The 17492-nt window shown below is 33.4% G+C and overlaps 1 protein-coding gene across 2 annotated transcripts in view; it reads left to right on the top strand.

Annotated features, from left to right (window-relative positions):
* LOC140749719 (uncharacterized) overlaps positions 1 to 8417 on the top strand; it is a 62094-nt gene extending 53677 nt beyond the window's left edge. For both annotated transcript variants that reach the window (XM_073082862.1, XM_073082863.1), the window contains exon 5: positions 7707 to 8417. In XM_073082862.1, coding sequence (XP_072938963.1) covers positions 7707 to 7753 — 47 coding nt within the window. In that variant the 3' untranslated portion in view covers positions 7754 to 8417. The remainder of the gene's footprint in view (positions 1 to 7706) is intronic.
* Positions 8418 to 17492: the final 9075 nt, after the last annotated feature.

Below are 17492 nucleotides of genomic sequence, written 5' to 3'. Positions count from 1 at the left end.
AAATTAGAAATTTGGCAATGTATGAAGAATTTGTCAAATGTCGATCTTTGTTAGACAAAGCATTGTAAAGATTGTTTATTAATAATGGACACTAGTCACCAGGTATTTACATTCTATAATTTCACGTTCTGTTCCGTTAACAATAGTCCGTTAACAATAGCAGTCCGTTACTGTCTCGTTTTTATGCAAAAAAAGTTTCGTGACCTCAACCAGGATTTCCTTTGTGTATATAACGAATCGGAGTTATTTATTTCGAGTTTTATATCATGTTTGTTTGTTGTTTCATTTCTGTTCAATTGCAGGGTATACGCCTTCTCAGAGTCAGAATAGCTTAGGTTGGGTTAAGTTAGTCTACCATGCTGATTAAGTGCGAATTGGTACACTTTACTCACCTCAAAAAGCTTTTTATAGAAATTTAAGGCGTTAAAGTTTCAGCAAGGTGTTTTCCTCTATCGATAAAAGGCGTAATGATTAATTTGTGATGCGAAAATAACCTAAAAGAAGATGAGTTAGTAAACTGAGTAATTCCAGATGAAAGTAGTAAACCGCTCTGGTATAACTCTGGTAATGTTAAGATGTCAGAACTACTTTACACTGGTACTAGCTGACCGGCAAACGTTGGGTTGCCATATAAATAAAAACATGTTAAGGGTCAACAACCCTTATTAGTTAGGGGTATAAAAAATAGATAGTAGCCGATTCTCAGACCTACTGATTATGCATATAAAATTTGGTGAAAATCGGTAAAGCCGTTTCGGCGGAGTACTGTAACTAACATTGTGAACGAGAATTTTATATATAAGATGAGAAGGTAGAAATTGACGTGGCCTTTGTTCTTCCGATGTCGAACCACAATAAAACCACCAGTGTTGCACATAAAGGTCAAAGGGATGCTGATACGAAATAAGGAGATATTTGATATAATAATTATTATTTGTGTGATAAATTCTTAGAGCACTTGTTAAGGGCACTTTACTGTTTAACACATATTACATTAAGTACCTGTCACTTGTAAGCGACATTACATTATTTCGCACTTTGGCATTACATTATAATGTCACTAAGATACGTAATCTACTTTACGTGTAAAACAAATCGTACTAAGTTTTGTGACCGTATTATCAAAGTTTACTTAAAGGGTATGTGGTTTTTGAAAAACCATGAAGCTATCCCTTGCGGGCATACATTTTTCTATGTTTTCAACAAAGAGGATAGAGACTGTCTTTAAGTCGTCATTCGCTTTTTTTTAGTTTGCCTGCTTTTGAATTCGCCACCCTTCCTGTTAAGTTATAAAAGTACAGAAAAAATACAAAGTATTTATTAAAAATAGGTATATTTGGTTTAATAACAGTTAGGTATGTGCTGATTCTGTATGAGAAAGAAATGCCACCCACGGCCTAAAAAGCCATTAGGGATTTCCCTAAATTACAATAAGATTTTTTTTAAATATGTAATATGCACACAAAACTTTGCTGTATGAATACTATGTTATGGAAACACGATTTAAATAAGTACAATAAACTGTGGTGAATTTGGAGGTGACTATGTAATAATTAATTAAATTATGTACATAAAATCCTGCTTAATTAATTTAAGATAATTAAATTTTGCTGAAATGATTTAATAAAAGCTTGAGAAAACAAACTAGTTACCTACGTTTTTCGTACGCACCTTGCCGCACGTTTTGACCCTGATTTAGTTTGTACTGTGTAATTTGACTTAAGAAATTAATTATTATTGATCAGGTCAATACAGCGGATAACCGTTACCTGTCATAAACCGGATAACAGAAACAGGCAAACAGGATGGGAATACTATACGAAGCAACGTTACAGATATGGTGATTCTAATAGTGCGAAGAAAGCCCGTATAGGGGTTGATAATCGGGAGCATTTAACGTGCTTCGGAAAGTAGAGAAGTGTATAAAGGATACTACGGTCACCCATACATATGTAGGTCAGTTACTAACTACACATAGATCTATCTCGCTTACCTATTAGATCAAATTTCTGTCTTATAGAATACTTATTCGATACTAGATTGGAGAGAGAGTGCTACCGCAGTAGAATAATTATGTAGAGTTCTATCGCCGTCGATAGAACTTTAATAATGTGTCTTTCTTAAAATAAATCGTGATAATGCCTACTCTTTTTTATTTATTTCCCTAGTGTATATCTTTATCTTTACATTTATTATGAAGATGATAAAAGAAAACTTTCAAGAAGAGTAAGGTACCTGTCATTCTAAGAAAATTGAAAACTGGAAAGAAACCACAATTTATTACATACAATAGATAACAAAGTTGGACTGTGGTTTCTCTCGCTACAATATTTTAAGTGAAAGATAAACTTTCCATTGTACATATTTGACATTATATTGGCTTTTTGCCATAAAATGTTAGACAGCTTTTTCTTCGTGAAAATGTTTTGAGTCAGACCACGCATCCATATCAGACGTAGCTGACACTACGGCACTAACAGACGAGCTTCTTTTCACTAGCAGACGAGCTACTTTTCACTAGCAGACGAGCCTTTTCACTAGTAGACTAGCTACTTTTCACTGGCAGATGAGCTTCTTTTCACTTGCAGACGAGCCTTTTCACTAGTAGACTAGCTACTTTTCACTGGCAGACGAGCTTCTTTTCACTTGCAGACGAGCTACTTTTCACTAGCAGACTAAGTACTTTTTACAAGTAGACTAACTACTTTTTCACGTGATTCGTATTTTGGCGATGGCATCAATCTTTATATATATATTTTTTATGTGCGTGTGTATGTCACTGAACTCCTCCTAATCGACTCCAGTCGATTAGGAGGAGTTCAGTGACTTTAATGAAATTTGTTGTGTGTGTTCAAGGGGATTTGAGAATCGTTTAGATTTACAATTTAGTCCGTGGGAAAAGGTTTTTTTTAATTATTTTTTCTATTTATATAAAAATGATGATCAAGTGATGATCTTTAGCAAAGTTGTTGTCCAAGAGCTCACGAAGGTTTGGGAGTTGGTAAGACCAATTTTCGACAGACGGCACCACTGTCATCCCAATGAAGGTACAAATTTTCTGTTTTATGTATGTCATATTATTTCTTTAAAATGCGGGCGAAGCCGCGGGCACCACTAGTGCTGTATAAAGTTTTGGCGACTAGCTGCGTTTGGTCGTGGTCTCGAAAACGCGCGTTTTAGCGACTTTTTTGTATGATATTAAAGTAGCAAAGAACCTGCAGTCCACCTGACGTTAAGCGCCTACTATTCCCCATGTACATAACGTTTACATCCCTTAAATATCTTAAATAGATACGAAATATTAACAATTAAAAAAACAACAAACAAATTAAATAATTTAGACGATCCGCGTGGCGGAGCGGTCACCATGCCGGTCTGACGCGCAGAGGATCCCGGGTTCGATCCCCGGCCAGACAGATTTCTGAATGATGAATTTAGATTTCTGTTTCTGGGTCTGGGTGTTTGTGTATTTGTCTCTGTGTGTGTCCATAGCACCCACGATACAGGGAATCCTAGTGTGAGGCTGTAGAAAGCGTTTAATTCTAGACGAAGGATGTTGTAAGTATAATACATGTATTTCGAAATGTATACATAGGAAATAATATTACTACTATTAAATATATTACGCAAAATATGATAATTGTGGCGCTGGCACAATCTAGGTGTCAAATGTACAAGAGATGATAACTTTAGTTTAATTACAGAAAAGTAAATGTTCACAGAAAGTAAGTGTTAATTTTCACAATTACTTGGTATGCAATAACTAGTCAATTTATAACTGTGTCCTTTTATAACCTCAAGTGAGTTATTCGCAAACATTGTAATACATTAGCAACGAATAATTGATATTAATTTCAACTCTACGCCAAATGCCAGTATTGAGGTTGCACGCGAGACTTGTTGGTATGATTCTGAAAAAAAGAAGTGGCCTTACCACATTTCTTGATTAACAAGTTAATCAAGTGTAAGATGTAAAATACTTTTTGTTTACGGATATTAATAATAGCTTGTGTGTAGATTTGTCCAAGTTTTTATAATACGCGTTTTCAATATGCCATAGTAACACGATTGGTTAACTACCTATTGTTCATATGACGACTTCCCGCAACTCGACACTAGATGGCGCTAGTTAATCCTAAATCACACTGTTGAAGTTACGACCATGTCACTCAGAGAATTGTGCGAGCCGTCATACGCGTACTAAACGAAACCCAGCAGCTTTCTGGGCATGATCAAAGATCATCTCACCCGGTGGAAGATCTCACTTTACCAAAATGTTACCACTGAGATATAAAAACAATTTACACAATTTTTGTTTTCAAATTTCCGGTAAAAACGTACTATAATAAAGTGATTATTTGACTTACAAAACGATGTGGTCTGAAGTAGCTCCAGCTCCACATGTACCATTAGGTTAAGTTGACATTGTAAAACATTTTATTAAAAGATGTGTGTTATGGAGTTCTTTCGCCGTTTCTTCTCCATAACAAAACACCTTGTGAAGTGGTGGTAGTTGTATTGACATTCAAAAAGTGCTCTGTAAAGAACCTATTTTGAATTTAAAAAAAAATGATTTAATTTGATTTCATTCAGGTTTACGTATAACAAATTATTATTAAAATGTATTATGATTTCTTTCAAATTCTATTCCGAATTAACTAGTGGTTTAATTGTTCCAAACATAGATTAGTAAAGATTACTCACTCCTAACAAGAAAATGTACCCAGTTTTGAGAATTGAAATAGTTGCGTAAAAACGTTTTGCCACGTCTCCGTGCTAAAATGTCCCTAAAATATTTGAAATGATTATTTATTTATTACGTAAGTTACGTAATTATTACGTAAATTAATTATTTATTCATAAATTTTCTCTAAAAATGCTTTTATTTGTCAAGGATTCGAAAAAAGAACTTACTAAAATAAGCCATTTGTGGCTTCATTCAATCTCAAGGCGGCGAAGTATCTTTACTAATCTATGGTTCCAAATAAGCAACTGATTAAAATATTGACATGTAAAAATATAAAATAAAAAAGCAATACCAGCGGGTCAACTTTATTTTGAATTCAAATTAGTAACTAGTTTCCTAACTTAAGTCATAAAAGGATAGGTTTACTGTGACTTCGTAAAATTAAATTTTTATCGACTATATGAATTTGCAATTTAATGCCCCGTTGTTAGTCTGTTTATTGAACTACGTTCTAGCAATAATGTTATCCAATAAAAACATGTTTTGTTCTGTTCTGTAGGTTCACATTATTTGTTACGAAATTATAGTTCTTTTTACGCTTTATATTAACGTATCTTAAATGAGAGATCTAAAACAACAGGAAAATAGAAATTTCTTACAATATCATAAACAAAATTTTAGATAATATTACTATCCAATAAATATAATAAATGCGCCGTCACAAAGTGACGAGGCTAAAGGGCTAAAGAGCCCTATGTATCCGATGTAATGTATCAATTAGGACTTTGATATCTTGCATTACATTGCAATGTGTCAGTTAGTTACTAATTGGTGGAAAATCCGCTTTCCCAATATTTTGACTCCAACAATGTTACAAGCACTTGATACACACTGATCAGTAACATTTGTAATAATCATAGATTAGTAAAGATTACTCACGCCTAACAAGAAAATGTGCCCAGTTTTGAGAATTGAAATAGTTGTGTAAAAAGTTTTGCCACATCTCCGTGCTAAAATGTCCCTAAAATATTTGAAATAATTATTTATTTATTACGTAAATTACGTAATTATTACGTAAATTAGTTATTTATTCGTAATTTTTCTCTAAAAATGATTTTATATGTCAAGGATTCAAAAAAAGAACTTACTAAAATAAGCCATTAATGGCTTCATTCAATTTCAAGGCGGCGAAGTATCTTTACTAATCTATGGTAATAATATGAACTTTGAGTAACATGATCATAAATGTAATGTTTCATGTACGTACTATTGTAATGTTCAAAGTTGTAACATTACAAATGTGCGCTTTGTTACTCTCGATTTGTCGTTACGTTTAGATGTAATTCTAATTTTAGGGTTGTTACCATTACAAACAATGCTCTTGGTCATTATTTACCTTGGTATAATAAGGAACTCGACTTCGTGTAGTCCCATATTCAGCAATGCGCCTGTTAGCTTTTCTGTGCTAATGAGTCACGAGTGCATGGAAAGAAATGCGTTACATATTCAAACAAGTGTCGCCTGTTCGTCTTGTCATTAGTGCTGCCATGTTAGGTGTTTTATATGGAATATCCTGATCGACAAATTTATTGGGTATAGGTAGTTCTTAATTATGGATTAAATTGTAATTTAATAACTCATTGATTTATTTTTATGACTGTTATTGTCATTTAATAGAATGAAATTTGAAGACTTTTGTAAATATTTTATGATTATACGTTATTTATGTACTTTATATTAACTTTTAAGTATGACAATATTGTGTAGTGTAATGTAATAATAATGTAATATAAAATATACAATTTATTAAGTGATAAAATTTTAGCGATACTCTACTTAGAATTGTAGAATTAATTATTATTGATAGATTACTCAATCCATAATTAACACCAAATTTATCACATAATTTTAATGTTGCTACTTTTAACATTTAACTTTAACATACGAGTATAGCCTATTCATTGTAACTATGAAGAGTTTCACCTAAACCTTTCATACATATAAAAGTCCCAAAATTTGACATGTGTGTTAGAACGAAACTGTCAGTGTGGAACCGCCGGAAGTGACGCGTCTCGCCGCGGCGGCGCCGCGCCGGAACCCGCTGAAGGGTTGCGCCGTCACAAATCAACTTATGAGGAACGCCACAAAAGGAAACTTTCAACATTTCCGCCTCCCCGAGCGTGAAATCCGTAGAGACGAACCGTTCTATACCTAAACTCACTTAAACAACCCTCATAGCTGAACGCTTTGAAACAAATACATTTTAATTTAATCTATTATTTTAAGGTACATTAGAAATGTTTTAAATATGTATTGTATTTATTTACAAGCTCGTCCGGGGTTTTACCATTTTCTTTTTTATTTTATTAAAATCATGTTTAACCGACTTCCCAAAGGAAGAGAGGTATCTATTCGACGCTTATATATAATTTTTTTTGTATCGATTTAGTACATTTTTCTGAAGTCGGCGCTCATATTGTTATTTTTTATTATTTATTTTGTTATTTTTTATTTAAACGTAGCGTAAAATAAAATTGTTTTTGGTGATAAAACTTTGTAATAGTTCCTATATGATTTTGTTATAGTTATAGATATGTAGTTGTTATTAGTAACTTTTTGTAAAAAATATTGTGAGCGCACAAGCATAAAGCATATCGGTATCGCTTTTTCTTCTGAGAAATATTCATATTTCAGCTGATAACATTACTAAAAGCTTATGTTATCTTTGGGCAATGTAGCTTATTAAGAAATCAAAAATCAAATGGTAAAAGAATCATTCCCGTTGATATTAATCAATCTCGTAATCTCAATCTTTTTGCGCACCAAAAATCTAAACTTGACAATGTCTAATAAGAAGAGGAATCCAATTCCGTAGTTTCAGAGTTAGTTGAATAAAGACAAAAATATTTCTTGTTATAATATTACTCACAAAGCGATGTTGCGTTGTATTATGTGAACATCATCCGTATTGCATGCTTCTTAATTGTTATCGAGATTAACCATTGTCTTTTTGTTTCAGGACCAGCATTGCCGAGATATTACTACAGAGGATATTTCCTAAGATAATAATTAAATTAAGCAACAAACAACACTACAAATCCGCACGTACCTTATATGAAATTATTAACGTTGTAGGCCCCGTTTATAACTACAGACAGTGAACGTTTCAGACAAGGACCGTGTCAGACAAGGCATGTGGAAAACAAGATCATATTTTCCTTTTTAATAGTTGACAATAAATATGAATACGTTAATACACTTTGTACATGATTTTTTGTCTGTAACGGTACGCGCCTGACACGCTCAAACGCCCATTATTCATTATCAATTTATTTATTTTTGTTTACCAAAATTTGAAATAGGACATTTTTGTAGGCAGATGAGAATATCTGTCTATTAGAAATATTCGATCTTTGGTAGACAAACCATTGGATAGATTGATTATTAATAACCGCTATTAGTCTGTAGATGTAAATGAACCCATACTCGTTACATTATCGTGGTAACCGTTATAAAAACAATGTAAAGGTATGTTACTAATGTAAATAGATAATCAGAACTGTGATAATAATTCAAGAGAAACTAACTTATGTAAATATATAACGAAAATGTCGAACATCAACTTGTTAGTTCATCATTATGTATGTTGTATAATATATTTGTGTATTTAAGCACGTGTGTATTGTATTGGCGATGTACGAGTATGTAAATAAAATATGTGTGTTATAAATGTGTTTATTATTTGCCATTTCTATAAGATAAATGTCTTATATTAAGTTAGGTTTAAAACTTTTGAAGGTGGTAGAACGCTTTGTGGTTCGACTCCGGCGCCACCACTGCCACACCTATCTCTACCTAATAATAGCAGTGTTAGGCACTGCTGTGTTCCGGTTTGAAGGGTGTGGTAAGGGAGACAGACTTTTCCGAGGCGTTCTAGCTTAGTCCTCAGGGGTAGCAGCGCATCTGTGGCCGACCTCAGGTAAGAATATGTAATCCTATCTGGGGTTGATTACAGAGGTTGAGTTCCATCGGTTGAAAAAATATTCATCATCATTAACCTATTATAACATTTCTGGTCACATGGCACATACTTCTATTCGTTATAAGAAGGATATCTTTATATATGTATTTCTTATGTGCGTGTGTATGTCACTGAACTCCACCTAAACGACTGGACTGAGTTTAATGGAATTTGTTGTGTGTGTTCAAGGGGACTTGAGAATGGTTTAGATTCACAATTTAGTCCGTGGGAAAAGGTTTTTTTAATTAATTTTTAATTCGTAAGTAGTTATACAATCAGAAACTATGCATTTGATCAAGTGATGATCTTAAGCATAGTTGTTGTCCAAGAGCCCACGAGAGTTTGGGAGTTGGTAAGACCAATTTTCGACAGATGGCACCTCCGTCATTCCAATGCAGGTACAAATTTTCCGTTTTATGTATGTCATATTATTTATTTAAAATGCGGGCGAAGCCGCGGGCACCACTAGTATAACATAAAAAACACTCTGTGCACAATTTTGGTTTATTTAGTAAAATGAAGCCAACAATCACATGAACATGATCGATAGAAGTTAGAACAAATATTATAACATACCACATATAAATGTAGGGTATGAGAAATTGAACTGACGATGCCGCCACAATTATTTCTACCTTATACGATCAATTCTTGTGAAATGTGTGTGTGTATGTACAATTGTGTATCAATAGTATAATTCTGTTGTCTGTGTTATGCTAGTCAGAAATGTGTTTAAGAAAACTGGTAAACTGGTAACTGGTAAGAAATCTATCATGTGTATTGTATGCATGTTAGCTTATAATACAAAAATTTAAGTTGGTTGGCTATATAAAAATTTAAGTTGGTTAAAGCTGGTCTTCCGACGGTATTAATTATTTACATACAAAACATAAGATGACCTGCATTAAAACTATATTCTTCTTAAAATAAATAAATTATAGTTAAAAAAAGTATAATCACACTTTTCATCATCTATACAATTAACGCCTATCAATCCATTGGGTGGTGAACTTTGTAGATCGATAACAGTATCACTTGGCTAATTAGTTATGATTTAGTCCGCACTATATAACAGCGGCGCAAACTACCTTTGTACGTTGAATAATGTTAAAGTTACACGCATTAGAACATTCAAATCTCTCTACTGTAAAGTTGTGAAAACGCACTTGCACCAGTTTAGGACCCGTCGACATGATCGCAAAAAAGAGAGACAAAACATAAAGCGCCATTTGTCAATTTTGACATTTAATGTTACGTTACTGACACTATAGTTCTGATACAATCCGCTAAGGGCGCTGATTGGAAAATGTATGGACAAATACGTAAACAAATAAGAAAACAGTCATATTTGTCAAAACGTAAAAACTTATGGTTAGGATACTTATTACCTTATTTCTGATGAATATTTTGTAACTTGTCTACTGTCTACGAGTATATGAAAATAGATGGATCATAGGTAATATAAAGACAAAAGAGATTTCGCACATATGGAAAGCAGCTACTTTCAGTATCTTGTGTGCGTCATTTCGTCGCCTAAACGAAATTCAACCAGCAAGAACGAACTGAGTACGTTGGTAATAATATGGATACGACAAAGAAATAGTCTTGAATTTATTTATTAGTAATTTTCATTTAAATAATTTACTGAGTAATATCCTATTGGTAACAGCCGTAGTAGTAGGTAGTATTGGACTATGTTATCAATTTAATTTAAAAATAATTAAAATAATTGAAATTTCCGCAATTTTCCGGGACCAAAAATGAAATTATGGTCGTCTCTATGGTACAGAACACTATCAGCAGAAGTAATAAAAAGTAGAGATGTTTAATAGACATATCACAGTATTACAAACGAACAAAAAAATGTACGAGTCCTAGTTATACGAGTCCTAATTACACGCGCTCAATAAATACAAATACATTACCCTCAGCATTCGGGTCAAAAATTATAAGTGATATTACTAATGACAAATACATAGTTACATTTTCTTTATAAAAGTGATGTTTGCGCTATTACATTTCTTTCAAGTAAGGACATAGTTTGCTATCGGAGATTAAATTCACACCGTAAATATTTTTGGACTTTAATATCATAATTAAAAAATATCGAATTTGTACTTTATTGCATATTGAAATACTTATTTTCATTGAAGGTTAAAATAAAGGCCGTTTGTACATGTGTTTGGTCATGTAGAATTAATTAGTTAATACGATTAACGCATATAATTTGGTTTTTACTGTAATACTACACTTGGCTACAAGGTTTTTTAGTTAAACATTACTTTATTTACAAATTATTGAATCAGATCATGTTTCTGGTAGATTACATTAAACTGTCAATGTACTTTAGTGAATAAATGAAAGAAATTGATAATTTAAGCGTCAATTGATTGTGGTAGAGCCTCAAATAATCATTATTCAGTGAAGTAGTTTACTGATTTACATCTGTAAAATGAAATATAGTTAAAGAAAATAAATCATAATAATTTTAGAAAAAAAAATTACGAATTTTGTGCAAACTTAACTAAATGTAGATGGACTTATGTTGTATCTGGAGTTATTTATGGACTTCCAAAGCGGTCAATTATGGATGATTATATGGTAGTTTACTATGTCATTTGTAGAGAAAATAAATAGAGTTCCTTTTTGTACAAAACGGATTCTTCTTCATTAGGACGACACGGCGGCGGCACGGCACCGGCGGCGACAGTACGGCACCGGCAATAATCTTTTTCCTTTCTGATCAACAACAACACGACACGGCAGTATGGCAGCTTACATGCCCAATACCGTGCCGTCGCCAACTGTCGACGACGACAACATTGCGATGTCGGTAACGACAAGATTCCGTGCAGTAAAATTTCATAAAATATAAGTGTCTACTAATGTCGTTGCGGTTACCTTGCTGAGTTGTTGTCATCTTAAAATATACCAATCTGTACATGTGCCAACAAGCCTCCGCGAGATTTATCCACTTTTTGCATACGGAGGGTGGAAAGTTTGAAATTAGATTCCATTCGGGTGCAACCTATCGTCTCCTGCTTTGTATTCGATATACGGCCATTATCCCCAATCTGTCACCGAGATGCTCCATACATGCACGACGCCTAAAATAGTTTCATCTTCAAAGAACCACCTACGAAATGTATACTGCATTTCATCCGCGAAATTCTTTTGATATTCAAATAGGAAAACTCTATCAATTGGATTTAGCGTTTCGATATGAGAAAGGTGTACATGGTTACCAATATGTATGTAGTTGTTGGTTCTATGTAGACTTTATGTGTACTTTACCTGTAAAACATATACCTAAAGAACTTCTAGGTAACAAGAATTTCTTACGATTTTTTCTTTAAAAAAATAATTTTCTTTTACTATTGAGATATTTATATTTAAAGTAATTACAAAATATAGCTTTAATTGTATCTAATTTAAATTGTATTTTTCATAATACCATGCGGTCCATCTTATGTACGCACGTGTAGATGTGTTTCATACTGTGTAACGTAGGCTATATTAAACATTCTGGTTTTATTTTTATTTTTATAACGATCCATTAATTATATTAAAATAATTCTACAAACAAACTACAATTACCATTTTCATATAGGCGGAAATGTCGATAATATCCGACAGCATTTACAGTTTGTGTGTTAAATATATCCGTTATTTTTTAATTGTACACACAAAAATAATGTTTGTCAATACTACGAGTTTTTAGATTTGAATTTCATAAACTGGTACCAGTTCCGACCAAAAGCGCTCATTGCATCTGATTAATTAACCAGCATTGCATTATGAAAGTAGTGCAATGTAAATGAATTCGTTCTATTTATGCAGAAAGACAGTGAAATTATCGATTGGAAATTGCATTCACGCGTAAGGTCCAATAACCAATTATAAATGTAATATGAAATTGGAGTAGCATTTTTATGTAGGAGATCAAAGAAGCACACTGTCCATCAGATGGTAAGTGGCCATTGCCGTTGCTGCTAACCTACTTGCCAAATCTATAATCGACCACAGATATTTTTTTATATAATATAGGAGTAGCAGACGAGCATGCAGTCCACCTAATGGTAAGTGGCTACTACCGCCCATGGGTATCTGTAATCGATATAGATAGGATTACCTACATATTTCTACCTGAGGTCGGCCACAGATGCGCCGCTACCCCTGAGGACTACACTGACGGGTGTCTTCAAACCGGAACACAGCAGCGCCTAACACTGCTGTTATTAGGTAAAAATAGGTGTGGCGGTGGTGCCGTCGGAGTCGAACCACAAAGGGTTCTACCACCTTCATTAAAGATAAGATAAAGAGTAACTTAATCTGAGGGTTAAGCTGGAGCGCCTCGTGTGTTACTACTATACCACATCCTTCATATCACATTATAACAGCGCTTCACACTGCTGTTATAAGGCAATAACAAGTCTAGGTCGTACCATCAGAGTCAAGTCATGGAGGATTCTACCACTGCTAATCAATTGCTGATATTCTAGTCAGACTTCTGACCATGGGTAATGGCGTAATCTAGGACTTCCTTCATAGGTTTCGTTAGATAGTAGAATGTACACTTTCCATGTTTAAATTAAGTGCTACTCGTATCTAATAAAAGTAATAATAATAAATACGTAGCAAGACAAATGGTAAGTGATGCGCCATAATATTATAGCACAATTATAGTTCCAGTAAAAACACATAAAATACCCGTTTTATAGGTATGTAGATATTAATACGTTATTGAATAATCGTGTGAAATTATATTTTTATTACTACACGTGGTTTATTTACACATAAGTATTTTTAGTAATAACGCAATAAAATATAAATATAAAATTATCAAGATGTTTTAAGTCTGTTTTTTTATAATTTAGAATAGCAGACGAGCAGGCCGTCCATCTAATGGTAAGTTGTTACTGCCACCTGTTGGCATCTGTAATCAACCCCAGATTAGATCAGCATATTTATCTGAATTGAATCGGCGTGATTGAAAGATGGCATCATTCTTTGTGGATCGACTCTGGTGGAAGGGTCGGCACACCCATTTCTACCATGTAACAGTGTTAAGCACTGCTGTGTTCTGGTTTGATGGATGTGTTCTCCGACGCAACTCAACTTAGTTCTCAGTTAACAACGCAACTATGGTTTAGGAAGGACTCTTATCGTATGCGGGGTTAATTATAGATGTCCAATATGTCCATGGGCGAGAGTAGCCTCTTACTATTAGGAGGACTGTATGTTACTTCTCCTTCTTCTTTTTACAAAAATATTACCTATTATTCATTATATGTATCTATATTCAGACACATAGTCTGATTCGGGAAAATTGTGATGAATCTAAGAACATTGATAAGAATAAAAACGTTGTTATATATGAATTGAACAATATTTATTAAAATATATACATATATAAAAATACTAGGACCCACTTACGACTTTTGATATATATGCAATTAAGTATGTTAATACGACTTTTGATCATGCTTCATTTTTCGATTCCGTAGCAATCCTGCAAATAAATATAATTCAATTAGATATTGGAAAGTTGGGTGTTATAAATATATAAGGGATAATTCTATTATTGAGAGAAATTTCTACGTAGAATTCGAAATGCTAAAACATAAAAAATATTTTCGAAATTATACAGTTTGGATCTGTACACTGGATTGATTCCAAATTACAAATATTTTTTTCATTCACCTGATAAATTGCATCAAAGAGGCTTAACAGTGAATTTTAGTCTTGAACTATAAATATGGTTTAAAAATTGAATTTTGAATATACATTTCTTGTTGACAGACATTGAGACGGCTATCCCATTCCTCAGGCAACGCACTTGAAGTCAATTTCAGGCAGAATCTGTTTCATATGAAGCTAGTCACAGGTGTCCATGGGTAGCAGCGATCGCTTACTATCAGTTAGACTGTAAGTTCGTGGTTACTTATTTTTTATATGTAACCTAACGATAAGGCAGACGGGCTACCTGATGGAAAGTGGTCACCGTCACCTATGGACATTTGCAACGCCAGAGGAGTCGCTCATGCATCGCAGGCTTTGGAGGAGAGCTCTTTTTACACCCCTCTTGAACAGCCCCATGTCATAGTCCTAAGGGAATACCTCAGGAGGAAGTTCATTCCACATTTTGCACGTACTTATTATTATTACTTCTTCTTCTTCAAGATTATTTTTTTTAAGTAACCAGTAATTTAGTCTTCTTTGTGTTCATTCTTACGCCCGTCCTTTCCTCATACTCATTAACTCTATCCACAATACGTTATAGATCAGCCGCTGTTGAGGCTATCAACACTCTTTCATCGGCGTAAGGAATTCTTGTTAAGCCATGCTTGTTGAAATTAATACATAAATAAGTGACGGCAAAATGGATGATGATGATAAAGTATAATATGATGGTGATGATGAAATTAAGTTAAAATTCGTGTAAAATCAGGATTACAACGACTTTGCATCAATGTGATGGCTACCAATGTGATGGCGGTGGTGGTATATATCGTTTTCCACGCACGTATCCTCTGAGGGAGGGAGGGTGGTGCATACTGCATAGTTTAAAATATATACCATCATATATATTGGTAGTGGATTGTTGCGAAGTAGTTTTAATCCTTACTTTACAGCATGGATTTTCGTAAAGTAGCGCCTGACACAATCAACTAAGTATATAATTGTTTGATCAAAAAACCGATTGTGATAGGATTTAAAAAATAAATATACCTCATTATTACAGTTATACGGGTAGTCTCTGTACGGGTAGTCGTACGGGTAATCATACTAGTAGTCGTAGAAGTCATCATAGAGATATTCATAATTGGGACTTTCCACACCGAATTTACCTAAAAGTGAAGTAGTAGAGGGTTTTTATTTTATATATTAAGGCTTCGCTTCGTGTAACAAAAAATCACTACTAATAATGTTTTATATTTTACTAAGTGTGTCCCGCGGTTTCACCCGCGTTAGAAATAAATAGGGGCACAGCTAGTTCTAAAATATAAGTAGCCTAAGGTACTCCTTAATACATCAGCTACCTGACAATAAAAGTCCCGTCAAAATCTGTCCAACCATTTCAGAGATTAGCCAGAACAAACAGACAGACAGACAAACATTTTGAAAAATGTTATTTTGGTATATGTACCGTATGTATATTCATATGCATGTAGTAAAAAGCGGTTATTTCAATATTAAAAACAGACACTCCAATTTTATTTATATGTATAGATATGGACGCCAGAGAGTCCTTAAAGAGAGTTATCAAGGGAGTGTTAAGTTTACCTATGACCTATCCCTTTCCACTCTCAGAGATAGATTAATTGGGCGAATAAAGGACGAACTTATGTGATCAGTTATTAAATATAATTAAGTACGATAGATAAGCTTTATGGGAAGCACCTAATTAAGTTATTACAGGTGTTGTGAATTACAATAGTAGAGAACGGGTAATCGTACCTTGGGACATTCCAGCGGTGACAAGCAATGCAATTATTGTAACGAATAAAAGTTTTAAACTCATTATTTTTCGGTCACAGAACTTGTTAACAATAGAAGGTTTTACTTGTAATGTATAAATACTTATAATATATTCAGGCTTTATACCTACGGGAGCTTGTTTAATTACTCGTGGTTTCTATTGAAAATAGCATAAAACGTGACGTTTTTATAATAATGACTTGTATAAAATGAAACGATTTCGTGACAGCAAAACTTAGTCATAATATTTTATTACAACATGCTTTCTTCTGATACATTACATTTAAGTAAAGACTATTAAGATGTATAATTGATGTATGATTAAAACCAGTGCACATTGACCCCAGTCAATGTGTCATTTTATTAATTAACAAGCTGTCTGTCGATGCTCGAGTTGAGTTTCTATACAAATATTTAATGAAAATTTAAAAAAATCAAATGAGGTTATTTTAAAGTATCATAGATAAAATAATAAACAGCTATTAAACTACCTAAAAAAAGTGCTTTTTTACACTAATCTGACTATTTTTTTCTGGGAAGATAAACTTTTTTGTTTTTTTTTTTCATGGATCAGTACGGCCTATAATTGGCATTCATTGTAATTTTTGTTTGAACATGATAACTCTTTTAGTTCAAAAGTTATAGCGATTTATTTACTTTAGGTGCACAATTCCAAAAAAAATTTTTTTTATTTTTTTTGTCGACAAAATGCGGTTTAATTTTAACTGTTTCAATATGTGCACTTTATGGAGATTCACCCTGTATACACCTAATGAACTTTTAGGTATCAAGAATTTCTTACGATATTTTCTTTAAGAAATTAATTTTCTTTCCTACTATTGAGATATTTATATTTAAAGTTAGCTTTAATTGCATCTAATTTAAAATTACACGACTAAGGACAGTATTTTTTATAATAATATGGAGTCCATCTTATGGGAAGGGGCTACTTCCGCCCATGGACATCTGTAATCAACCCCAGATAAGATTAGATTCCTACATTCTTACTCCACATTACACGATACCCCTGAGGACTTAGTTACAATGCCTCAGTAACGTATGTTTCCTTATCACACGCTTCAAACCAGAACACAGCAGCGCTTAAAACTGCTGTTATTATGCAAAACTAGGTGTGGCAGTGTTGCCGGCCGGAGTCGAACTTCAGAGGGCTCTACCATCCTTAAATACTAGGAGTAATATTTTTCGAAGATATGTATGCACGTGTAGATGTGTCTCATACTGTGTAACGGAGGCTATATTAAACATTCGGTTATTTTTTTTGTTTTTATAACGATCCATTAA

Source organism: Epargyreus clarus, unplaced genomic scaffold (assembly GCF_041222505.1).
Source record: "Epargyreus clarus isolate Ecla_fem2 unplaced genomic scaffold, WU_Ecla_fem_2.2 ptg000018l, whole genome shotgun sequence".
In the NCBI taxonomy this organism is placed as follows: domain Eukaryota; kingdom Metazoa; phylum Arthropoda; class Insecta; order Lepidoptera; family Hesperiidae; genus Epargyreus; species Epargyreus clarus.
This window is presented reverse-complemented; position numbering and strand designations above follow the sequence as displayed.